This window comes from Lepidochelys kempii, chromosome 6, assembly GCF_965140285.1.
Source record: "Lepidochelys kempii isolate rLepKem1 chromosome 6, rLepKem1.hap1, whole genome shotgun sequence".
Lineage (NCBI taxonomy): Eukaryota > Metazoa > Chordata > Testudines > Cheloniidae > Lepidochelys > Lepidochelys kempii.
This window is the reverse complement of record NC_136385.1, coordinates 90,100,444-90,126,718: the sequence shown is the minus strand read 5'-3', so window position 1 is coordinate 90,126,718 and position 26,275 is coordinate 90,100,444. Positions and strand designations below refer to the sequence as shown.

At 41.1% G+C, this 26,275-nt stretch overlaps 1 protein-coding gene across 2 annotated transcripts in view; it reads left to right on the top strand.

Moving 5' to 3' along the window:
• Positions 1-5,659: 5,659 nt before the first annotated feature.
• SEC23A (SEC23 homolog A, COPII component) overlaps positions 5,660-26,275 on the top strand; it is a 49,712-nt gene continuing 29,096 nt past the window's right edge. The window contains exons 1-8 of one of the 2 annotated variants that reach the window (XM_073349101.2): positions 5,660-5,845; positions 8,009-8,077; positions 15,672-15,913; positions 19,627-19,684; positions 20,024-20,110; positions 21,594-21,830; positions 21,943-22,022; positions 24,689-24,833. In XM_073349101.2, the coding sequence (XP_073205202.1) occupies positions 15,693-15,913; positions 19,627-19,684; positions 20,024-20,110; positions 21,594-21,830; positions 21,943-22,022; positions 24,689-24,833 (828 nt within the window). In that variant the 5' untranslated portion in view covers positions 5,660-5,845; positions 8,009-8,077; positions 15,672-15,692. The remainder of the gene's footprint in view (positions 5,846-8,008; positions 8,078-15,671; positions 15,914-19,626; positions 19,685-20,023; positions 20,111-21,593; positions 21,831-21,942; positions 22,023-24,688; positions 24,834-26,275) is intronic. The other variant, XM_073349100.2, reaches the window with a different exon arrangement.

Genomic DNA, 26,275 nt, shown 5'->3' with positions numbered 1-26,275 from the left:
GCACTATAAGATCTAGATATTATTAATAATAATAATAATAATATAATTAATAATAAAATACAGTGCCTGCTCTAGGCAATGATACAAATATTTTATGTACTTATTCCTGAAGGGTCAGTGAAAGGATTTTTAAATTTTACTGAACACACTGCATTTATTGTATTTTTTTTAAAAAACTATTTGAAAGGCACTTTTGGTTGTTTCTTCTGTATTTGAGCAGTTCTGAACAAGCAATGACCTTCAACTTCCCTCTCCATTCATTTTTATTTGCTTTTAAGGTGTGTCTCATAACCATTTACGTGTAACAGGCAGCTTTACTCTGAAACCAGGATGTAACTTCCTGTTAGTGCAAGTGACAAGTGTGAACATCACTTGAAATAAGACCTGCTTAATCAAAACTACGTTGGCATTTCAGGAGAGTTTGACACAGTGCTAAAGGTAAAACCTTAACTTTGTCAATATATAAATGGATTTCTTGAAAATATTCAGATTTTAGGATCTATGATTTTATCTGGCGTGAAGACAAGAATTATAAAAAGAGAGAATCAGGGATTTTGATGCAGCAAGTTTAAATGTACATTACTTTTTAATTATCTAGATGATTTTTTTCCTGAACATTTCTAATGCTGCTTTTTGAAGCTGAATAACATACTTTGAACTAATTACTTACTTTTAAATTGACTGTTACAGGAAAAACTGATGGTTTTCCTAGGACTATCAAGAACCAAGACTTAACAATGGAATTCCTGCAATATCTGGCAGAGCTAAATATGATTCAGAGGATGAAGAAGAGAAAACAGTCAGAGCTGAATATTCTTTCTCCTTATCAACTACCTAGGAGTTACAAAGGAGTAATTTCTTGAGGAAGAGGTGAGTTGCCACCTGTTGATCTGAACTGATGATTCAAAATCTAACACACTAATCTGTAACATATTGCAATAAGGTAAGAAAAATAAAGTAGAATTACCATATATTGTAACACCAGGGGATAACAAAAAAGAGATTTTCTGATTACGGTGATTGCTTGTTTTTTGACCTGTTTATCCATTCCATATATGTATCTATGTGTCCATCCAGGTACTTTTGCTTCCCATTGAGGTCCCCACCACCACAAAATCTGTGCACCTTCCTGAAGGGCTCTTTGGGGCACAAGAAATGTGGGACTGGGCCTTTATAAAATTAAATATTTATTCTTACAATGATTGGTAACAAAAATATTTTATACCTCTTATCCTCACTGGGCTTTCACTATATTGTATGCTCCTGATTTTCTTTCTTTCTTTCTTTCTTTCTTTCTTTCTTTCTTTCTTTCTTTCTTTCTTTCTTTCTTTCTTTCTTTCTTTCTTTCTTTCTTTCTTTCTTTCTTTCTTTCTTTCTTTCTTCACAGTTAGCTCTCTGCTGCTGTCTACAGGGGTACTCCAGGGGCTCTGTCCTTGACCCTCATTTCTTTTCCCTTTACATCCTTTCTTTGGGCACCATAATATTGAGGGAGTTTTTCCATCTGCTTTAACAGCACCTGCTAAGGGACTATTTGGGGCTCCAGCCTTTTTTTTGGAGGATAGAGAGTCTGGATACCCTCAACTCACAGTTCAATATTTTCTCCAACTGACAGTGTGATCAGAGTGTGTGTAGTGTAACCAGAATCTCTCCGTTCAGGCAGTGTGGGACCCTGCTTTTGTCTGCAAGCCCCTTAAGTCATGAAGCCAGCCTGGTCATTCAGAACATAAGATGACTGGTGAATAGCAGTGAAGATAGTAATTGTGTAGAATTCACCATAACCACAGTTAAAATACAAATAATGGATGTAATAATGTTATAGTCACTCATAATTGATTCACTGATACTAGTTGGTTATTACCATGTGACATATATTTTCAGATTCTGTGAGAAAAAAGTGCAAGAGAGATGATAAGTGTTTAGCTCCCCACAATCAATAAGATTCCTCAGAAAAGACTACAGTTACTGCTTTGTCCAGGACATTTTAATTCTCTTTCTCGGAGTTGTTGGTTAAAATCGTTCTGGCATGGTAACATTGCTTTGCAAACTGAATTACCGTAAGAATTTTGTTTTCGAAGAAAACAAAAACTGATACAGTAGCTTGTAGCCTAAACAAAAACTCTGATACATTGAGGGCTAAATGTTATTGTTACTTGCGAAAGTATTTTGGAAAATTTGCATTTAAACAAATTCATTTGGGAACATAATCAGGGACAGTCATATGAAGAAATGAAAAGTGTAATAATATCCTGCTTTATTAGGTATCTCCTTGAATATAATGGTTACTCCTTAAATACTTAGGTGACCACTTCTGATGTCCCCTCCATAGGCGCTGACTCCATGGGTGCTCCGGGGCCCAGCCAATCAGCTCCTCCTCCCCAGCACCTCCTGCTTGTCAAGGATCAGATGTTCAGTGGAGGGCAGGAGGTGCTGGGGGCGGGAGGGGGAGGACTGGGAGCAGAAAGAAGCAGAGCTAGAGTGGGGTGCGTTCAGGGGAGGGGGCAGAAAGGGCCAGAAGAGGCAGAGTGGGGGTAGAGTGGGGGTGGGAAGAAGCGGGGCAGGGATGGGGCCTTGGGGGAAGGGGTGGAGTGGGAGCGGGGCCTGGGGTGGAGTTGGGGGTTGAGCATCCCCCAGGAAATCAGAAAGTCAGTACCTTTGGTCCCCTCTAATATTTCATTATTATTCTATAGGGTTACCAGATAGCAACTATGAAAAAACGGGACAGGGGGTGAGGGATAATAGGCGCCTATATAAGAAAAAGTCCCCAAAAAGTGACTGTTCCTTTAAAATGGGACATCTGGTCACCCTATTATTATATATGATTATTAACATACACTTCCATTCCTATATACAAATATTTTAAATCGTTAAACATTGTATGTTTCAAATAAACTATAGTAATTCATAGGGTAAAATTAACAAATGCACAACACAGAAGTTTCATTAAAATATATATACAAGCTATCTGGTATAATTACTCTGAAATAAGTAAGAGATTTGAAGTGTTTGCTTGTCTCTTCCACCAAAAGAAGTTGGTCCAATAAAAGATATGACCTCACCCATCTTGTTTCTCTCATAACTAAGGGGTGACAGTTAGATTTATGAAATAAAATAATCTATTGAACTATAGCACATACAAGCTTATGCAAAGTTTAGTTACGAAAACTAAAATAATACAGTCTTGCCAATTTAAAATAACAACTAGGTATTCTGTTTTAAATTTATTTTGGTAAACTGTAACAAGAAAAAATAATTGTGCCTGGAAGAAATAAAGCAGATTATTTTTGGGAACTAAGCACTGATATTTGGAACATGGATTAATTATTGATCTAAATGGGGAAACTCTGTATTCTTTCTTTACATAATTTATTATACTTTTAGAAATAACAAAAGGAATATTGCTTTTACACAACAGACAAGCAGCCTAAACAAATCATAAAGAGAGTAATTTTGAAATCAGTGACAAAAAGCAATTCTGAGAAAACATTCATACTACCTTACAGAATAAAAAGCACCCAACACACCTATTAAGTACAAATCCTAAAAGATAGGCAACATGAAAAGTGAATTTGTGGAACCTGGGAATGTTCTAGCTGTCTTCTCTGTACAAAGAGTTTACTTGAAATGGACCATAGAGTAGAAAAAACAGGACTGAGAACAAAAATGTATACAAATACATATATGTACACACACACCATGTGTGTATGTATATAAAAATAAATAAAGGGTGATGTAATGGTTTCACAATACCATCTAACCATATAAATATAATCAAATCTGTGGTAGAAATATTACAATAGAACATCATAGTTAGCTAAGTTGAAAAAGTAAAGAAAGGTAAAAGCTCCCTCTGGTGGTTGTTGATCAAAAAATAATTTTCAACTATTTTGAGAGTGATGCCAACATTGTACACAAAGATTTAGAATTAGAAATTCTAAAACAATAAGAAAACCCCCAAAACATACAACAAATAAAGTTGGGAAAATAATTAGAAATGACTAATTATGAAGAGCTTCCAGTTATTACAAGCGATAAAAGTCTACAAAAGGTGAAAAGGAGTACTTGTGGCACCTTAGAGACTAACCAATTTATTTGAGCATGAGCTTTTGTGAGCTACAGCTCACTTCATCGGATGCATACCGTGGAAACTGCAGCAGACATTATATACACACAGAGAATATGAAACAATACCTCCTCCCACCCCACTGTCCTGCTGGTAATAGCTTATCTAAAGTGATCATCAAGTTGGGCCATTTCCAGCACAAATCCAGGTTTTCTCACCCTCCACCCCCCCCACACAAATTCACTCTCCTGCTGGTGATAGCCCATCCAAAGTGACAACTCTCTACACAATGTGCATGATAATCAAGGTGGGCCATTTCCTGCACAAATCCAGGTTCTCTCACCCCCTCACCCCCCTCCCCAAAAACCACACACACAAACTCACTATCCTGCTGGTAATAGCTCATCCAAAGTGACCACTCTCCCTACAATGTGCATGATAATCAAGGTGGGCCATTTCCAGCACAAATTCAGGTTTTCTCACCCCCGCACCCCCATACACACACCAAGCAATTGACAAACTTCCTCCTCCCTGAAAAAAAAAATAAAAAAAATCTAACATTAATAGTGTATTCAGCACAATTAAGAGATTTAATTTCTTAAATATATATATTTTTCTCACAGAAACTCTGCCTCATGCAGTGTGCAACAAAGCCCTTCCTGAACCAGCGAAGCCTTTAAGCATATATTTAGGTATGTGAGACTACTCACATGCTCAGCTAGGCTTGTGCTAAAGTGTTTTCATGGACTGGGGCCTGAATGAGTCAGCAGTATGTACTGAATGGGACAAGGGTCCTGAGAATCTGTCCTTAATTTCTGGCCAAAGTCTATTTGTAATTACAGGGTAAATCTTCAGTAAACCCAAATTTACACAAGTGCAAATGACAGCACATTTGGGCCCTTCCTAGACAGAATGGACATTGTGTAGTGAATAATACAGCAGGGGTTCAGAGGATTTGTGACTCACTTAGGTCCTGATCCAAAGCTCATTTAAATCAATGGCAGTGCCACATCAGAACCTTGGTGTGTAGCAGAAGGATGGCAGATGCCATGTACGTGGGAGAAACACTAGAGAACCTTTGTATATAGCAGAATGATGGCAGAGAGTCCCTGCACCCTAGTTGTCCGTAGGTTGGAGTGTGGTGCAAGGGGTCCCCCTCACCCAGTTGTCTGTGAGGTATGGGTGAGGGGAGTCCCCCTTGCCCAGTTGTCTGTGGGTCAGGGGTGTGGGTGCAGGGACTCCCCCATGCCCTCCTGTCTGTGGGTTGGGGATTTTGGTGTAGGGAGTCCCCCACACCCAGTTGTTTTTGGGTTGGGGGTGTGGATGCAGGGAGTCCCCCATGCCCAGTTGTGTGGGGGTTAGGGGTGTGGATGCAGGGAGTCCCTCATGCCCGGTTGTGGCAAAACCCCGGAGCAGGATGTCAGAAGCCCTGTGCTGGGCGGCAGCACCCGCGGCAGGACAGGGTGGTTCGGCTGCTGCCTCGGGGCTCCCCTGAGGTTCAGCCAGACACATTCGCACACCACGGGAGTCAATTCTGCCCCAGCTGCCCCGGGCCGCTCTGCCTGCAGCGCGGAGGCGGATCGGCAGGGGGAGCCATGGGCGGGGGTGCTTGCTCTCCTCCCCCCGGAGACCCCACGGCGGGGCGGGCGCAGCCCCGGCCCCGACCGCGCTCTCTGCCCCTTGACGTGGCACGGACTCTCCCATCAGCCATGTTGTCGCGTCGGCAGCGCGGGGCTGCTGGGTTCAGTGAGTGAGTGAGTCAGGCTGGGGCTGGGACGCTGGCAGGTGAGTGGGGCTGGGGCTGAGGCCCGGCAGCTGAATAACAACTCTGCGCGGAGGGGGGAGTTGGGCAGCAAGGTGACGTGGGAGCCCAGCACCCCAGTTTGGGGGTGCAGGGCGCTAGAATCCCCCAGCGCCCCTGCCCTGGGGCTGTGTTGCAGGGAGCCCTCCCCTGCTGCCTGTGGATGGGGCGGGGGGTCTTCAGGGAGAACCCCGGTGCCCGCGGCTTGTGTGTGGTGCAGGGAGACCCCAGTCCCAGTTGTCTGTACGTCCCCCACCCCAGTTGTCTGTGGGTTGAGGAGTGTCTGTGGGGTGGTGGTGCAGGGAGCCCCCCACCCCAGTTGTCTGTGGGTTGAGGAGTGTCTGTGGGGTGGTGGTGTAGGGAGCCCCCCACCCCAGTTGTCTGTGGGTTGAGGAGTGTCTGTGGGGTGGTGGTGCAGGGAGCCCCTCACCCCAGTTGTCTGTGGGTTGAGGAGTGTCTGTGGGGTGGTGGTGCAGGGAGCCCCTCACCCCAGTTGTCTGTGGGTTGAGGAGTGTCTGTGGGGTGGTGGTGCAGGGAGCCCCCCACCCCAGTTGTCTGTGGGTTGAGGAGTGTCTGTGGGGTGGTGGTGCAGGGAGCCCCCCACCCCAGTTGTCTGTGGGTTGAGGAGTGTCTGTGGGGTGGTGGTGCAGGGAGCCCCCCACCCCAGTTGTCTGTGGGTTGAGGAGTGTCTGTGGGGTGGTGGTGCAGGGAGCCCCCCACCCCAGTTGTCTGTGGGTTGGAGGGTGGGTACAGTTGTCTCTGGGTTGAGGGGAGTGGTGCAGGGAGCTCTCCCCAACTTGTTAGTGGATTGGGGGGGGGTGTGGGGAGTCCACCCCCAGTGCCTGAGGTTTGGGAGGTGTAGGGAGTTAAAGTCCTGTCACCCCTATGCTATGGGCTGGGGTATGCGTGTAGGGAGCCCATCGCAAGATCCCCTCCCCCCAAGTGCCTGTGCTTCAGGCTCAGCGGTGTCAGAGCCCCCTCCTGTGGCTGTGAGGCTGGAATTTGGGATACTAGCCATTCAAGAACAGCAGTCTGCCAGTTTGCTGATATGTTATACTCTGGCCTGCTCTGCAGGACTGGGTGGGATCAGCGGTATAAGAGGAGATGCTCAGTTATATTGAGGAGGAGAGCTGTCTGACACAGCAAAGAATAGTTAAAGTGGTACAAACCTCTAGTGTAGATGTGATAATATTAACTAGTATAAAGGTGTTTATATTGGTATAAGAGTAACAGCCGTGTTAGTCTGTATTCACAAAAAGAAAAGGAGTACTTGTGGCACCTTAGAGACTAACCAATTTATTTGAGCATGAGCTTTCTCGTGAGCTACAGCTCATTTCATCGGATGCATACCATGGAAACTGCAGCAGACATTATATACACACAGAGATCATGAAACAATACCTCCTCCCACCCCACTGTCCTGCTGGTAATAGCTTATCTAAAGTGATCAACCTAGATTTGTGCTGGAAATGGCCCACCTTGATTATCATGCACATTGTGAAGAGAGTTGTCACTTTAGATGGGCTATTACCAGCAGGAGAGTGAGTTTGTGTGTGTGTGGGGGGGGGGGGGTGGAGGTTGAGAAAACCTGGATTTGTGCTGGAAATGGCCCAACTTGATGATCACTTTAGATAAGCTATTACCAGCAGGACAGTGCGGTGGGAGGAGGTATTGTTTCATGATCTCTGTGTGTATATAATGTCTGCTGCAGTTTCCATGGTATGCATCGGATGAAGTGAGCTGTAGCTCACGAAAGCTCATGCTCAAATAAATTGGTTAGTCTCTAAGGTGCCACAAGTACTCCTTTTCTATATTGGTATAGCTCGGTGGTTCTCAACCTATTTACTATTGTGGGCCACATTCAGCACTACCTGTATGGCCCTGAAGATATCACATGGGCCGCAAGCAGCCTATGAGCCGTAGATTGAGAACCACTGGTATAGCTTATATCCGTAATTTTTCAGAAATCAGATATAAGCACCCTTTATTGGTATTACTGTGCCCACACTAGGGGATTGGAGGGACCATAGCAGCTCCTAAATAGCTAGAGTCACAGCAGTACAAAAACTGCTTGTAGGTAAGCCCATATGCAGCAAAAGTCTTCCCCTCCTGAGATGGCATATAATTTACTCTATTCTTAAAATCAGTCCTTAATGGAGGGGACTTGGGAAGCAGGTCTGGAGTACAGCTGTGTTCAAGAAGAAAGTCACAGAAAAGTAAGGAATTAATGAAGCTGCTGCTGATCATTTATTACTGTCTGTCAAAATTCTGTCATTTTGACAATTTACAGTTAATTCTGATCTGTGCCAACTGTTTCCCCTAATTTAAACATTTTGGAATTGGAACACATTTGTCTGATTTTTTTCTTTTGGTGTAAAAATTAGAAAGAAAATAACCAAATCAGAAATAAAGTTAATAATGATCTAATAAGCTGATTAAAGCGTGATTACTACAGTTTCATGCTTACCAGTTTAATTTTATTTTAGAATGAGTATGTACTACATTATATTGTTTTTATGGTATTGAAATATGACTGCTGCCCCACTGGGACCCTTAGAAAAACAAGATGTTTATCTCTAGGGTATCGGTGGTGTTCAGATGTTCTACATCAGCTGAGTAGGTTTTATTTTGAAATAAATTAAAGAGGTTTAGAAATATTTAAAGGTATTTGTAAGTGCTGTAATAAAGGAGGGGATATTAAAAGAATGAATCTGTGTTGAAAAAAACATATCATTGCTTGTTTTGCATCAATCAGCAAACTAACAGCTGTTTCCAGAATGATTACTTAACAGCATATATTTTAAAACTGTACAATTATGGGATATCTTTGTGAAGTATAACAAACATATTTGGTACATACTAAGGGCAAGATCCTAGAAAGTGCTAAGTGTCCTCAAATCCCAATGAGATTACTTACATGGGCAAGGGTAATTCACGTGAGCAAAGGTTTACCGAATTAAGCCCTCCAAGTCTAGCAGAATGTCTTTGTTTTAGTGAGAAAGTTGTATGTATAACTGCAAAACCCATATCTTAACAAGCTGTATCCTATTTTGGTAACTTAAACTGTGATACATAAACCAAGTCAGGTCTTGGAAGAAAAGGATGGAAAGAAAGGGGGGGAAAATTTAGCATGAAAATGTTTCCTAAATCTAAACAAGAAGCATATGTTATCTTAGAAATGCAACTGCATTTAACTCGTTGCACATTATGGGGCTCTGTATGCATGCATGCTCTTCATTTTTATGAGTCACCATACAGAGTTTGCATACCTTGCCCTCTGTAGAGCACATAACCAAGTAATAAGGGGATAAAAATAAGACTATATGGAGCTACTGTACTTCAAAGTAGGGGAAAAATGAAGGGGAAATAAGACTTTAAAAGATACCATACAGAAAAAGGGAGTTAGCTTTGAAATACTTTCTCTTAATTTCTGATTTTTACTTGTGTCTTGAGTAGAGTTGGAGTTGGTGGGCTATTTTTACATTAGAACACACGAATGGCCATATTGCACAGACCAGTGGTCCTTCTAGCCCAGTATCCTGCCTTCCGACAATGGCCAATGTCAAATGTTTCAGAGGGAATGAACAGAACAGGGCAATTACTGAGTGATCCACCCCTGTTGTCAAGTCCAAGCATCTGGCAGTAAGAGGCTCAGGGACATCCAGAGTATGTGGTTGTGTCCCTGACCATCTTGGCTAATAGCCATTGATGAACATATTCTCCATTAACTTATCTAATTCTTTTCTGAACCCCAGTTATAGTTTTGGCCTTCACAACATCCCCTAGCATTGAGTGCCACAGGTTGTGCATTGTCTGAAGAAGTACTTCCTTTTGTTTTGAACCTACTGCCTATTAACTTCATCAGGTGACCTCTGGGTCTTATGTAACATGAAAGGGTAAATACCACTTCTCTATTCACTTTCTCCACCCTATTCATGATTAAGGCTACATTTTAGTCACAGGTATTTTAGTAAAAGTCATGGACATGTCATGGGCAATAAACAAAAAGTCAGGGCCCAGAGATCTGTCTGTGATTTTTACTAAAAATACCTGTGACTAAATCTTACGTGCTGGGAGGAGGGCGCTCCTGAAGACTGCTGCTGGGGTGGGGGCAGCACGGGGTGACGCTTCTGCTGGGGTGGGGGCAGCTCGAGGTGACGCTTTTGCTGAGGTGGCAGCCTGGGGCACCCCTGCAGCTGGGGGTGGCCCAGGGCCTCCTGTCGTTGGGGTGGGGGGGGAGCAGCCTGGGTCTCCCTGCCGTTGGAGAGGGCGGGGGCAGCCTGGGGCCCCCTGTAACTTCTGGGCGAGGGAGCGGCCTGTGGCCCTACTGCCGCTCTGGGTCGGGGGCGGCCAGGGCCCCCCTGCTGCTGCCGCTGGTCTGGGTGTGTGTGGGGGGGCAGCGCGGGGCCCCACTGCTGCTCCGGGTGGGGAGCGGCCAGGGCCCTGCCGCCACCACCACGGGTCCCAGACTGCTGCTCCAGGGCAGCGCCGGGACCAGCAGCCTGGGCCTGCCAGAGTAGTGGCCGGTGTGGCTGGCCCCTGGGCTTGCCCAGCTGTTGGGGTGGTCCTGGGGTCAGCTGTACCAGTGCTGCAAAATTCACGGAGGTTGCGGAAAGTCACGGAAGCTGTGACCTCTGTGAATGATTCGCAGCCTTATTCATGATTTTACAGACCTCTATCATACCCCCCCCCCCAGTCATCTCTTTTCCAAACTGAACAATCCCAGTCTTTTAAATCTCTCCTCAGATGGAAGCTGTTCCATACCTCTAATTTTTGTTGCCGTTTTCTGTACCTTTTCCAGTTCTAATGTATCTTTTTTGAGATGGGACTGCACACAACCAGAACTGCACACACTATTCAAGGTGTGGGTGTCCCATGGATTTATATAGTGTATTATGATCTGTTCCTTTCCTAATGGTTCTTAACATTTTGTTATCTTTTTGACTGTTGCTACACAATGAATGTATGTTTTCAGAGAATTATCCACAATGACTCCAAAGTCTCTTTCTTGAGTGGAAACAGCTACTTTAGACCCCATCATTTTACATGTATAGTTGGGATTACATTTTCCATTGTGCATTATTTTGCATTTATCAGCATTGAATTCCATCTGCCGTTTTGTTGTTCAGTCTCCAGTTTTGTGAGGTCCCTTTGGACTTAACTGTCTTGAGTAATTTTGTATCATCTGCAAACTTTGCCATCTCGCTATTTACCCCTTTTTTTGTTTAAAACTTCATGTATAGTGTCTGAAATAGTGCTCCTCTCGTAATGAGTTGCCATTTCCTATCTCTGTTCAGTAAATCATTTTAACAAAAGAAACTGTTCCCTTCAAATTTGATTCCGCTATGCCAGATATCGTTGTTTCTTCATGCACATTGCCTATTATTTTATTTTTCATTGGGGTAACATTCTCTCTCTCTCACTCTCACCCATGCCCACCTATCTATTTCCCAACATTACAGTGCTGGATCCTGAAATATTAGGGGAGAAGTCTTTTAATTTTTAGTTTCTTTTAAGTACCAGCCTATCCCTCACTCCTTAACTGACTAAATATTTCTCCTCTCTCTGTTCTTTCCTCCACGTACATCCCAGTTTTTGTGTGTTCTCCCCTTCCCCTCCCCCCAGTCTACACTTTCCCTCTCTACCAAATGGCCATGTCTACACTAGGCTACTTTTCTTAAATTTTCCCACCCTGACTACTGCTGATGTACCTCTACTATTAGCAATGAAGGGAGTGCTAGTGTGGACAGAGTTCCTGGCAGCTCCCTGCATTTTAATTATCATCATGTTCTGTAGACCTGCTCATAGTAGGATTATATGATATGGTTGTTAAAACACTGGCAGCTAGTCTGTACTAGTGCTCCCACCATTGAACTAGAACAGTGTTTGGGGGTAGCAACTGTGGAAGAGTTTAAGGAAAAGGATCCAGTCTGTAGACATTGACAATTAGTCTACACCAATCCTATTCAACTTATTCATAAATATCTGGAGAAAGGGGTAAACAGTGAGGTTGCAAAGTTTGCAGACGATACTAAACTGCTCAAGATAGTTAAGACCAAAGCAGACTCTGAAGAACTTCAAAAAGATCTCACAAAACTAAGTCATTGGGCAACAAAATGGCAAATGAAATTTAATGTGGATAAATGTAAAGTAATGCACATTGGAAAAAATAACCCCAACCATACATGCAATATGATGGGGGCAAATTTAGCTAGAACTAATCAGGAGAAAGATCTTGGAGTCGTCATGGATAGTTCTCTGAAGACGTCCACGCAGTGCGCAGCGGCGGTCAAAACGAACAGGAAGTTAGGAATCATTAAAAAGGGATAGAGAATAATACGGAGAATATCTTATTGCCCTTATATAAATCAACAGTACACCCACATCTTGAATACTGCATACAGATGTGGTCTCCTCATCTCAAAAAAGATATACTGGCATTAGAAAAGGTTCAGATAGGGGCAACTAAAATGATTAGGGGTTTGGATTGGGTTCCATATGAGGAGAGATTAAAGAGGCTAGGACTTTTCAGCTTGGAAAAAAGGAGACTGAAGGGGGATATGATAGAGGTATATAAAATCATGAGTGGTGTAGAGAAAGTGAATAAGGAAAAGTTATTTACTTGTTCCCGTAATATAAGAACTAGGGGCCACCAAATGAAATGAATGGGTAGCAGTTTTAAAATAAATAAAAGGAAGTTCTTCTTCACACAGCGCACAGTCAACCAGTGGAACTCCTTCCTGGGGAGGTTGTGAAGGCTAGGACTATAACAGGGTTTAAAAGAGAACTAGATAAATTCATGGAGGTTAAGTCCATTAATGGCTATTAGCCAGGATGGGTAAGGAATGGTGTCCCTAGCCTCTGTTTGTCAGAGGGTGGAGATGAATGGCAGGAGAGAGATCACTTGATCATTACCTGTTAGGTTCACTCCCTCTGGGGCATCTGGCATTGGCCACTGTCGGCAGACAGGATACTGGGCTGGATGGACCTTTGGTCTGACCCATTCTGGTCATTCTTATGTTATTATCTCCATTTTATTGTGCTGTACACAGTCAGTTTTGGGAATGGTTACTGTGGGCCATTTTCAAATTGTCCATTTGCATTGGCAGTTGTTTATTAAGTTTCCCAATAATGGAATAATAGCACTTTACAATGAAACAAAAATCTAGATACTACATTTACCTTCTGTATAATTTTCACCGCTGATATTTTAGAACTAAAAAACTTGACGTCCATTTAAGGATTATCTGAACTCCTACATCAACACTGTAAACTAGTGGTATATGCCATATCTGAAATATTAAAACTTTTCTAAATGAGAGCCAGATCCCTGGCAATGGGAAGTTTGCCAGGAGACATACTCAGAGTTGCACACTGCTTTCAAGCACCCACTAAAGCATAGGTATGAAATGTGCTGATTTAAGCCCCAGTTCAGCAAGGTACCTAAGTAAGTGCATAGCTTTAATCACATGGGTAGTCCCACTGAAATCTGTGGGACTACTTGTGTTCTTAAAACTGCAGATGTACTTAAGCACCTTGCTGAATTGGATTCTTATAGTATCTTCCGAGGCAACCTCTGCTTAGATGGTTGGTATTGATCGTATTTTAAAGTTTCACCCTGTTTCAGAACCCCCACTCCTTCTGTGTACCATTGCCTGCCCTCTATCAAGGCAAATCTTCTTTCCTGTGCAGCTGTGCTCATGGGGATGATTCTGACCCTTAGTATTTTTATAACTTAGAAAGTAAGCAGTTGCTTAGCCACTCAAGTGATAAGTAAAGTATATGAAACTATGGGCCTATCCACACTATGGCTCCAGTCCTGCATTTGGATCCATGTGGATTGATCCTGGACTTTGTTTGTTTGTTTTTCTTTTTGCATATATTCAGTTCTAACTGTATTAGGCTTGTCTACGTTGAGACCTTCTGCTGTTGAGTCTAACATTGTGCAGCCTCACTGCTATCAGTGGTGGCAGTGCTAGAGTAGACTGGTCCACTGGCATTTTAACCACAATAGGGAATGTGATCAAGTGGTTGCTGACCTTTTGCCTGTGTCCCTTCAACTGCTCCCTGGCCCCTCCCCTGCTGCTGTTCCTGGACCTCTGCCCATTCCATCCCCACTGGCTAACTTCTGCTCTGTTGCCCACTGTGCCTTCCCCCCCACCCCCCATTCATTCCCATGGTTCCCTGCCCCTGCTTCTGTCCTCATCAATTTTTTGGCTACTGCCCGTCATCCTTCCTTCTGAATGCTATCCTTTGTCTCCCTGAGCTCCTTTTCCTATCCTCCCAACCCTCTCTTGTATCCTCTCCTCCTATTCCTTACCATTCTGCATTAGAATCAGGTTGTGTCCTTTTCATTGCCTAGGTGCAAGCAAGGGGAGCATTGAGAACACAGAAGAGAGTGTCCTTGCTCTCAGTTCTGGTGTGTGGTGCCACAGTGGTGCCCACCCAGCAGTAGCAATTGCAGGGACTTTCAGTGCTGGGTCAGCATGCAGGTGCTCTGTTGGGATGGAGAAGACTCAGTGCAGAAGAGCTCTCCGAGAATTTAGCTGCTGTACTCTAACAAGTCTTTACTGAGCATATGTGAACTGAGATTTTGTGGAGGCTCATAACTTGGCCAAATTTGGACAGATATTCACAGGAACAGCTAACTACACATCCCTAGTACTGGGGTGATCATCCTGTTCCAAATTTCAAGTTCTTGATGCTAAGCTTGGAGGCACCAAAGTTTCTGGTGAATGAAACAGTTGTAAGAATATTTTAACATGCATAAAACAACATATTTTCCCCAAGCCTTGTTTTCTGAAACAAACCATTTTAGCTGAAACAAAAAATTCAACCTGAAGCAAACACCTGACAGGAGAAACTGTTCGGGTTGAATTTAAGTTTGGCAAAGTTACAAGCAACTGAAAACCAGGTCTGGTAATGGAAAGATTTGGGCAACCTTAAGTATAAGGTGGTACTAAATGTACCACCTGTAATGCTGTTCCCCAACAAGCGTATAGAACCCTTATTGTCCCAGAACGTGCACTTCCCTAACCATGGTAGAACACTGCATTGCCACACATTTATATTTGTGGATGGGCCCAGTAGTGTGCTTTATTTAAAAAAAAAAATGTTGGTGTGTTACGTCTCTAAATATTGCTTGTGCTCTTAGCACATTCCTATAAACTTTTCTATCAAAACAGAAAATGTAAACCACGAGTTTAAAATGATCTCTCTTGAATTAGCTAATGGAAAGTGACAGATTAAATAATTACAGTAAAAGTGGAATGAATAATTAAACCACAGGGAGTGTCATTAGGGGAGATGCCTAGAGTGGTCTACAAAACAGAGATTTTTTTTTTTTAAACAAGCCTCATATCTTTTAAAATATGTTTAAAATACTTACTTTACATTGCCCTGCCTCCCACTTTCCCCTCATGAATCTTTGCTTTAATTGTAACACTGCTGGATTGAATTTATGTTCCTCAACCAAAATGAATTTGCAACATGGCATGTTTCAGTGCGGTACGTTTATTTTAACTTTGCAAACATTTAGCACTTTTCATGATGTTGCTGCATTCCGAGAGTTTTATTTTCTTCATTTTTTCTTGGAATTCTGTACAATGCATTTAGAATTAGATATTTTAGAGAATTTCTGAAAGCTCCTTTTTAGCTGAATACATAACATTTTAGTATGTGACATTTTGTCATGTGTTTAACCAGACAATATTGGTTGTAATTAAAGCTTTTGTTCCTGATTGTGATTCTTTTCTTTTAATATATATATAATCCACATATATCCTGTTAATCTATAACTTTTTATTTCAGAAATAAGAAAAGAAGTTAACAATGACAACCTTCCTGGAATTCATCCAGCAGAATGAAGACAGAGATGGAGTTAGATTCAGCTGGAATGTTTGGCCTTCAAGTCGCCTTGAAGCCACAAGAATGGTAGTCCCAGTGGCTTCTCTCTTTACACCACTGAAAGAGCGTCCTGATTTGCCTCCCATTCAGTATGAGCCAGTTCTGTGCAGTAGGACCACCTGTCGTGCAGTTCTGAATCCCTTATGGTAATCATAATACATAATTTAGATAATACTTTAATATTTAATATATACAAAATACTTAAATTTTTTATTCAAAAACTTTTCTTCATAATGCTGGTTTGAAAATACTGCATCTCATGCATAAATTGTTATTTATAAAATTTTGCATATTCTAGGCACAAATGTAGGGCCCAAACCTGTGACCACTAAGGATTTCAGGATCCAGCTCATAGTTGTTTTGAAGGAAGACATTCACAAAAAATTATCCAGTTAATTAAATTGATTTATGTTAACTTTAGTTTGAATCAGGTTATAAGAGACTGAAGTTTTCAGTAACTGCAAGTCACATGGGATAGTAGATACAGTTTTAAATTTTTTTATCTCTAGAAAATAAATATGAAGAGGTGAAAAGAAAAGGAGTACTTGTGGCACCTTAGAGACTAACCAATTTATTTGAGCATAAGCTTTCGTGAGCTACAGCTCACTTCATCGGATGTCCGATGAAGTGAGCTGTAGCTCACGAAAGCTTATGCTCAAATAAATTGGTTAGTCTCTAAGGTGCCACAAGTACTCCTTTTCTTTTTGCGAATACAGACTAACACGGCTGTTACTCTGAAACCTGTCATGAAGAGGTGAGTTAGTGTAACAGCTTTTCATCTTTTGTATAGTTGGATTGTATGTGACTTATGTTCCTTATAAAATAAATTCATTATTGTCAGCTAGTCCTTACTGTACTAGATGTTTGCGCACATCACAAAATCAGTTAGCTCAATTTTATGTAATTCAGTGTCCCCAGCTTGGGAGACAAAGGATGGACTTTAACAGCTGTAAAGTGGTGTGTCAGGATAGAGGTCTCAGTGTTATGTTTTGAAGCTGGAACAGTAGTTGCTTATAGATGAAGTCAGGTCTAGTGTAAGCTTATCCTTATCAGAAGCATTAAATTTCACTCAAGGTTTTTTTACATGTAAAATTAAAAGTATGGCTAAACAAAATTTGTAAACGAAGGGTCAGATCCTCAGCTAGTATGAATTGTCCATCTCTTGATGTCTTCACATAAAGACTGGATGCCTTTTTGGAAGAGACGCGTAGTCAAATATAAATGATTGGGCTTAGTACAGGGATAATGTTGTAACACTCTCTGTGGCCTGTGTTACACAGGAGGTCAGACGAGATGATCTGCTCATCCCTTCTGGCGTTAAAATGTATGAATTGGCACAGTTTCATTAACTTCAGTAGAGCTAGGCCTATTTACAGCAGCTGAGGATCTGATCCAAAGACTTTAGTGGTCATCTTTCATTAACTGTTCTGCCCTATTACTGCTGCTGTCAGGAGAAGACAAGAATAAGGTTAAAAAAATACTAGGAAACACATACTACTTATTTGTCTAAAGACAGTGGGTGGGATTTTCAAAAGCGCCTACGTGACTTGGCACAAGTTCCATTGACTTTTATTATTATTGTTATGGGGTAATAATAATTACTGACCTCTGTAATTTTATATCCTCAGATGAAAGGTGCTATATACTTAAAAAAACCCCACATGGTGACCTGTATCTAAAATTTTTGGATTTTGGACATCCTGAATATATGACATAGCTGTCTTAGGGTGTGTCTCTATTAAAGAAATTTGTTGTGTTTAAACTCAGTTAATTATTTTTTATCATGTCTAAGTGGAAGCTATTGCATTAATATCCTGTTTGCAAAAAGAAGGCTGAGAAAATAATACCTCTGAAGATCAGCTGGCTTGGGATGTGGTAGACAGAGTTGGCATGTACCTTTTCTGTTTGCACAGTCTAACATGGTTTACGTTACTGCAAATAGCAGTGTTGGTGCAATTTGAAATGCGTGTATCTATTTTAATTTTTAGGAGGACTTAAGAAATTATAGGTATTTGGTTTATCTTCAGTTAGGGACTTTTGCTCTTGGGTATACTTGGAAAACCAGAACATTTATATAAAAACAGTGTATTAATCCTCTCCACCACCTGTTATTACTGAAGGAATCTTTTTGAGTAGGAGTTTTCCTTTTATCATGCTAACTTCTCCTTTTGTCTGGACCAGTAGTGAACCCATTATTATTATTATTATTTGTATTACAAGTAACATCAACGGGCCTGAACCCATTGTTCTAGGCACTGTACATACATATAGTAAGAAAGAGTCTCTGAACCCAAGAGCGTGCATCTAACCAGACAAGATAGATGGAAGGTAAGAGAAAGGAAGTATTACTTTCCCCATTTTACAGGTCGAGAACTGAGACAGAGAGACATAGAGTGACTTGCCTAAAACCGCACAGGAAGTCTGTGTAAGAGCTGGGACTGAACCTGGCCTCCTACATCCTAGTCCAATGCCTTAATTATCATCCTTCCTTTCTAATAGCCATGATACTGTGTTAATTACAGCAACTCTTCACTTAAAGTCGTCCCAGTTAATGTTGTTACATTGCTGATCAGTTAGGGAACATACTCGTTTAAAGTTGCGCAGTGCTCCCTTATAACGTTGTTCCGCAGCTGCCTGCTTTCTCCACTGCTTGCAGAAAGAGCAGCCATTTGGAGCGAGCTGGTGGGGGCTCGGAACCAGGGTGGACCGGCAGCCCCCATCATCTCCCTGCTCCCCTAAGTTCCCTGTGCCACAGTGGCCCAGCAGGCTATCAATTGCCAGCAGTTCAGCTGTCCCTCCCCCCACTGCCCTTTGCTGCTCTTGCCCTCTGCCTTGGAGCTGCTCCCAGGAGCCTCCTGCTTGCTGTGCAGGTGGAGGAGGGGGGAAGAGGGAGGCTAATGTCAGGGTGTCCCCCACCCACCTGCTCCTGCCCTTGCCCTCTGCTTACCCCCTCTCTATAGAGCCGGGGCGGGGTGGGGAGGGGGAGACAGGGCTCAGGATGGAGGGAGCTTGCTGGCAGCAGCTGCTGTCTCAATTTGCTGATCTACTTAAAAAGGCAATGTACTTAGAGTGGGGTTAGCGTACTTAAAGGGGCAATGCGCATCTTTCTCTCTCTCTCTCACGCAGGTTGTGTGTCTCTGTCTGCCATGCTGTCTCCCCTCCCTCCATTTGTGCTGCCTTGTAGAGTGTGATACTACATTAACAACAATGTGTTAACCCTTGAGAGCTCAGCCAAGTGCTAGTTCATCATTTAGCAGTAAGGCATTCCCTGGGAAGTATCCCACCCTCTTCCACCCTCTGACTTAAACACCTCAATCAAGCTTCACAATCATCATTGCTGTGTACAGTATTAAATTGTTTGTTTAAAACTTATACTCTGTGTGTGTGTGTGTGTGTGTATATATATATATATATATATATATATAAATATATAAAATATAATCTTTTGTCTGGTGAAATTTTTTCCCCTGGAACCTAACCCCCCCTATTTACGTTAATTCTTATGGGGAAATTGGATTCCCTTAACATTGTTTTGCTTAAAGTTGTATTTTTCAGGAACATAACTACAACGTTAAGTGAGGAGTTACTGTATATCAGTCTGCTGCTACTGAAATAATTACGAAGTTATACATTCTTTATTGTGAATTTACAGCAGGATCATTAAGGAGAAGATGCATTGTGAGGGGGGAAATTCTTGTTTGAAGCGCACACATCTTTGACAATTAGGAAAAAGGGCATGATAAACAGATAAAGGGTGAATCCATGTCATATGTACACACAACATATGTATTTAGTGTCAAAGCCCCTTGGTAATGTAAAACAAACTATTACTAATACTTTTCTAATTTTATTTTTATAGCCAAGTGGATTATCGAGCAAAACTTTGGGCTTGCAATTTTTGTTATCAAAGAAATCAGGTAAGAAAATAAAGTATTCAGACTATAGTTGCATCTGATGAAGTGAGCTGTAGCTCACGAAAGCTTATGCTCAAATAAATTTGTTAGTCTCTAAGGTGCCACAAGTACTCCTTTTCTTTTTGAGACTATAGAATGACCCTATTAGGAATGGTGCATTTAATTTTCCTCCTATAAATTATACATGTGAATTGGAATTGCCAACAGGATGCTAAACATGCGGATGTCTGCCCATTTTGAGACAGAAGCAAATAATATATGCAGATGTTTATTTTTCAGTGTTTTTCTGTAACTTGTAATTTTGAAATGTGTACTTAATGGTGTTTTTTTTTGCTTTTGCAGTTTCCTCCTACTTACGCTGGTATATCAGAGATGAACCAGCCTGCAGAACTTTTGCCTCAGTTTTCTAGTATTGAATATGTAGTACAGGTAAAAAAACAAACAAATAAAATCTTTGACATTAAATTGCATTGAAGCTAGCTATGTAGAGTATGGCTTATTTTACTTTTGTTTTGATTTAGTAGTGATTAAAATGCAGTGAATAATTTACACGTTTTCAGTTGTAGACCTTTGACCGGTATCATCCATTGGAAATGGAGAGTACTATTTTTGATTATAGTGACTATAATAAAATTATAGGAACATTATCTGATTATTAAGGGCAATACAAGAGAGGGAAGCTCTATATGTTGTAGAGATTTAAGCTTCTGTTGGGATGTGTTTCTTCATGAGGAGTTCAGTTCTCTTGTGCTTGTTTTGGAGAAACCATTTTATTGCTGCTTGCCAACATAACTTAGATCAAGTTTTAGTGAATAGTTGGTCTTTGAAGTGAGGATTATATCTGAATAATCATGGATTGATATTGGAACCAATTTATTTCTAGGAGAAGGTGAGTAGTGAACTGGTTAAGTTTACAGATAACTGTTTTTTGGCCAATCAGTTAATATAATTTGGATTTTCTTATTTAATTGTAATACCGACAGACCCTGGTAGGTGGGATTGAATTTGGGACCTCTGAATCTTAGGGTATGAGCCTCTACTGCATGAGTTAAAAACTATGTGGCCCTTAGCCAACACTGTAGCAGACTCATCAGTCTCAAGCTGGGCTAGGTGCCACTAGTGGGGGACAGAGTGCCACACCAAGCAGGCATAGCTAACATAATTTATCTATCTCCATTTCATCATGGTAGGGCATGGGAGTGTCTTAGTAGAGATTAGTAGAGGAAAAAAGCCATGCAACAAGAAACTGCGAAAAATAAATAAATTAGAATAAATAAAAAATAAATAAATTAGACTGGAAAAGGAAGGAGTTAGGAGGGGACTGCAGTGAGGCATTCAGATTAAGAAAGGTAAAGTTAAAATTTGTCAGCCCACTCCTTTTGGCTAGCTTTGTAATACTAGATAAAAGGGAACACTTGCTGAAATTACAGGGGAATGATTTTAGAATGAGGGGAACTGCTAATGTATCAAGTCAAACTATGGAATGAAATGTCACAGAAGATCTAATACTGTTTCTGTTGTTTTTTTTTCTAAGTTTTGATAAATTTAATGACCACTAGCACTTTGAGTAATACTTTGTTTTTCATCTTGTAAGGTTAATAACATTATCACATGATTCAAAATTATCTGGTGAGGCCTGGAAGGAATTTGTTCTTCTATATTGAACATGGCACTTTTGGATAGAGTTAATTATGGTACCGAGTTCACACTCCTGTGCAGCATTAGGTATTGGCCACTGCCTCGGGTGGGTTGCCAAATTGGATTGAGCATTGGTCTGAGCTAGTGTGGCAAATTCTATATTTACTAAAATTTATATAACTTGAACAAAGTTTATTTTTGCAATTTGATTATTTTCTGTACAATATATACTGCCCAATGTGCTTTTTCACTTAGTTATTATTATTTCTTAAAGCGTGGTCCTCAGATGCCTTTGATATTTCTTTACGTTGTGGACACGTGCATGGAAGATGAAGATTTGCAAGCCCTGAAGGAATCCATGCAAATGTCATTAAGTCTCTTACCACCAACTGCTTTGGTAGGTCTTATTACATTTGGGAGAATGGTGCAGGTCCATGAGCTTGGTTGTGAAGGAATTTCAAAAAGCTATGTCTTCAGAGGCACAAAGGACCTATCTGCAAAACAACTTCAGGTAACAGACAAAAAACAATTAAAAACCCCTCAAACCCTGAAAATGATCATAATGGTGAATTTCAAGATGCTCTGTAATCAAATTATATATATATAGTTACTTTTTTTTACAGGAAATGTTGGGGCTTACTAAAGTATCTGTTTCACAAGTAGGCCGGGGTCCTCAAGTACAGCAGCCACCACCTTCTAACAGGTATTATTTAAAAAAAAAAAAAAAAAAAAAATCATTGCTAAATTGCTTTACCAGAAAACTTTACCTCATGATTTTTTTTCTGGTGTGATTGATACAACTAGAGGGTCACACATTTTGTTGCTTTAGTAGGTTGAGTGTTGTGTGTTATCCTACATTTTTTAATGCAAATGGCTTTTTAGGTTTAAGGATCATATGAGAAGGTTTCTGGAGAGCAGAATCTTAGCTTGGCTGTCCTTAGAGACTGTGAATGTAGTTTTGGAAGCTGAGGCTGGAAGAGTTGTGACAGTAATGAATTTCCCATTAGAAAATAATGGGGAAAGTCTGTCCCAGATAAGACTCCCCCTCTTACCATACATACTGGTCATTCTAAGGGGGACTCTAATAGTCAAATTGCTTTAACCATTTCAAGGGATAACTAGAACATCTAACATGGTAACATTTGTAGCGTAGATGGAAGCTTAGGCTGTAAAGGTGGTATAGGAAAAGAAGCCCTTGAGGAATTCCACCACGATTTCAGCAATTTCCATCCCACCATCAACCTCAGCCTGGACCAGTCCACACAAGAGATCCACTTCCTGGACGCTACGGTGCTAATAAGCGATGGTCACATAAAGACCACCTTATACCAGAAACCTACTATCCTCTATTCCTACCTACATGCCTCCAGCTTTCATCCGGACCACACCACATGATCCATTGTTTACAGCCAAGCTCTATGATACAACTGCATTTGCTCCAACCCCTCAGACAGAGACAAACAGCTACAAGATCTCTATCAAGCATTCTTACAACTACAATACCCACCTGCTGAAGTGAAGAAACAGATTGACAGAGCCAGAAGAGTACTCAGAAGTCACCTACTACAGGACAGGCCCAACAAAGAAAATAACAGAACGCCACTAGCCATCACCTTCAGCTCCCAACTAAAACCTCTCCAACGCATCATCAGGGATCTACAACCTATCCTGAAGGAATACCCATCACTCTCTTAGATTTTGGGAGACAGGCCAGTCCTTGCTTACAGACAGCCCCCCAACCTGAAGCAAATACTCACCAGCAACCACACAACAGAACCACTAACCCAGGAACCTAGCCTTGCAACAAAGTCCGTTGCCAACTGTGTCCACATATCTATTCAGGGGACACCATCACAGGGCCTAATCACATCAGCCACACTATCTAGAGGCTTGTTCACCTGCACGTCTACCAATGTGATATATGCCATCATGTGCCAGCAATGCCCCTCTGCCATGTACATTGGTAAACTGGACAGTCTCTACGTAAAAGAATAAATGGACACAAATCAGACGTCAAGAATTATAACATTCAAAAACCAGTTGGAGAACACTTCAGTCTCTCTGGTCACTCGATTACAGACCTAAAAGTGGCAATACTTCAACAAAAAACCTTCAAGAACAGACTCCAAGGAGAGACTGCTGAATTGGAATTAATTTGCAAACTGGATACAATTAACTTAGGCTTGAATAGAGACTGGGAGTGGATGGGTCATTACACAAAGTAAAACTATTTCCTCTTGTTTATTCTGCCGCCCCCCCCCCCCCCCCCCGTTCCTCAGATGTTTTTGTCAACTGCTGGAAATGGCCCACCTTGATTATCACTACAAAAGGTCTCTTCTCTCCCTCCCCCCCCCCCCCGGCTCTCCTGCTGGTAATAGCTCACCTTAAGTGATCACTCTGGTTTCAGTGCGTATGGTAACACGCATTGTTTCATGTTCTCTATGTATATAAATCTCCCCACTGTATTTTCCACTGAGTGCATCCAATGAAGTGAGTTATAGCTCACGAAAGCTTATGCTCAAATAAATGTTAGTCTCTAAGGTGCCACAAGTACTCCTTTTCTTTTTGCGAATACAGACTAACACGGCTGCTACTCTGAAACCTGTCAGTTTAAGGAGAAGGGATTCCACATTTAAGAATGCATTTGATTCACCCTTCAAAAAGATTTTACTAAAAGATCCCTGTCTACAAGGGTAGTTTGCTTGCAGACATCAGTATTTGTGGCCTTTCTGCTATTTCCATTGTTTCTGACATGTTTTTCATGACTTCTTCCGAAGATGTATTTTAACAAACTTACTGTGCCTCAGCACATTTGAGAATATATAGAGGTGCTGTTTCTGTCTTCCTATGTGTATGAATATATCCAACATTTTAAAATATATCAACAGAAGTATTTATCAATATATATTTCGATCTTTCATTCTCTTAGATATGATGATAGGCAAAAAAGGCTATTTGCTAAATAATCCATTGGGATTTAGATTCCTAGACAATTCTGAAAATTTTACCCCTTAACATTTTCATTTTGTCTTCCCTCCAAGATTATCCTCTTTCCTTTAGTCTCTGTCTCAAATTCCCATGGTGACCTGATGTGTTTTTGTCTGCATGTAGTTCCTTCTGGACCCTGGTTGCCTTGCTACAGTGCTCCATGTGGAGCTTCCTGTCTCCTTAGGCTGAGCATGCCGTGTATGTAGTGCTTCCAGACCTTGCCAGCCTGTTGAGCAAGAGACTGTGCTCTGAACCCAGATTTGGATCTTTGGCATTGCAATCTAACACGTTGCCATTGAATTACTAGTCCTGATTATTTTTTAAAAGTCATATAGCCAAAAGAATCCTAAAGCTAACATAATGCCATTTATCTATATTTAGATTCCTACAGCCAGTGCAGAAAATTGATATGAATCTTACTGATCTTTTGGGTGAATTACAACGGGATCCTTGGCCTGTTCCACAAGGGAAGAGACCTTTGCGTTCCTCTGGAGTGGCTCTTTCTATAGCTGTAGGACTCCTTGAGGTAATAGTTTGACCTAAAATTGTTTTTAAATGTCACTAGATCACTGTCCTACATAAAACCTATGGCGGATGCTGCAATCAACACATAACAATAACAATCTCTGTAATTCATGTATATTAGTCTTGTGTTCAGATTCAGATAAACATGACATTTACTGAATTTTCCTCTATTTAATCTGAGTAAATGCATGCATCTCATTCTGTTTTTATATTCCACACAATTATGTTACTACCTTATGCTTGTTTAGTTGGTGACTTTTTGTCTTTTAGTTTAGATTAAAGGAAGTCCACCAGTCTTTTATTACTATATTAACTTCATATTTATATTCCCAAAAGTGTGCAGGGCACTCTATGAAGCAAGAGTACTGTCCTGGTCAAAGAGCTAAGAATCTGTATTGAAAGTGTATTGAGCAAAGAGGGAGAAGGAAATGGGATGCAGCCCAAGATTTTTAAAAATACATTTTTTCTTAGTTCTTGACTAATATATCCAGTTATTTTTATTACCCTTTGTCTTTTAGTTGTTTAAATCATGCCTGTTTGCTTTGACTGTGTTTGTTACAAATCTTTTTTTATACCTATTTTTGTTCGATTCTTCATTGTAATTTCTTAGCCTTTTCCTTAATTTCTATTTTTGTTGTTTTTATTCCCTTCCTATTTTAACTCTTTCCCATTTTGATTTTTGTGACTTTTGTTTATAACTCTTTACTAATTAACACTATTTTCTACAGTTTTTAACCCTTAGTCAGTAGTCTGTTCTTCCTATTCCCTTCCCTTTAAGAATTGTCTCTTTGCTTTGGATACTGAAAGCCAATGGTATTGTGGCAGCATACTTGTCTGGGCTCCTTCCTTCAAGTCTCTAAACAGCGCAGCCTCCTCTACCTGTAATGTTACTTTGCAGCCTTTGTAGTCATATATTTGGGTGATGATACCTGTTAAAGTAGTGAGGGCAGCTTGTCAAGATGCTCATGGTCACTGCTGGGCTTGTGAAATCTTGCCTGTGTTCTCCCCTACCCTTGTGGACTTTCTGTGTTAATGGGATTTAATTTACATAAGTTTACTTACCTTTAAAGGTTGTATTTCCTCACAGGAATAACCTAGAAGGTTTCTTTATGATGTGTGTTTTTTTTTTTTTCCTCCCCAACTAATCAGTACAGCGTGGGAAGGGTCTCACTTTGGTTGAGTTTAACTGAGATGTTTCATGTGCCTGCACATGTTCTATGGGTTTTTTTAAAAAGACCATAGCAGAAAGGTGAGTGACTGTTTTATATCCCAGCTTAGCTGAAAAAGACTGGGGGAACTGTTATGTTTTTTTCTGATTTAAAATCCATTTTTGAGATTAGTCTCTTTTGGCACCTCGCAGGCCGAGAGTCCTTTTAACTTCTATTGTTCCTCTTTATGTCATTAAAGATGTATTGACACCAAGGGGAACAAACTTTAATTTAA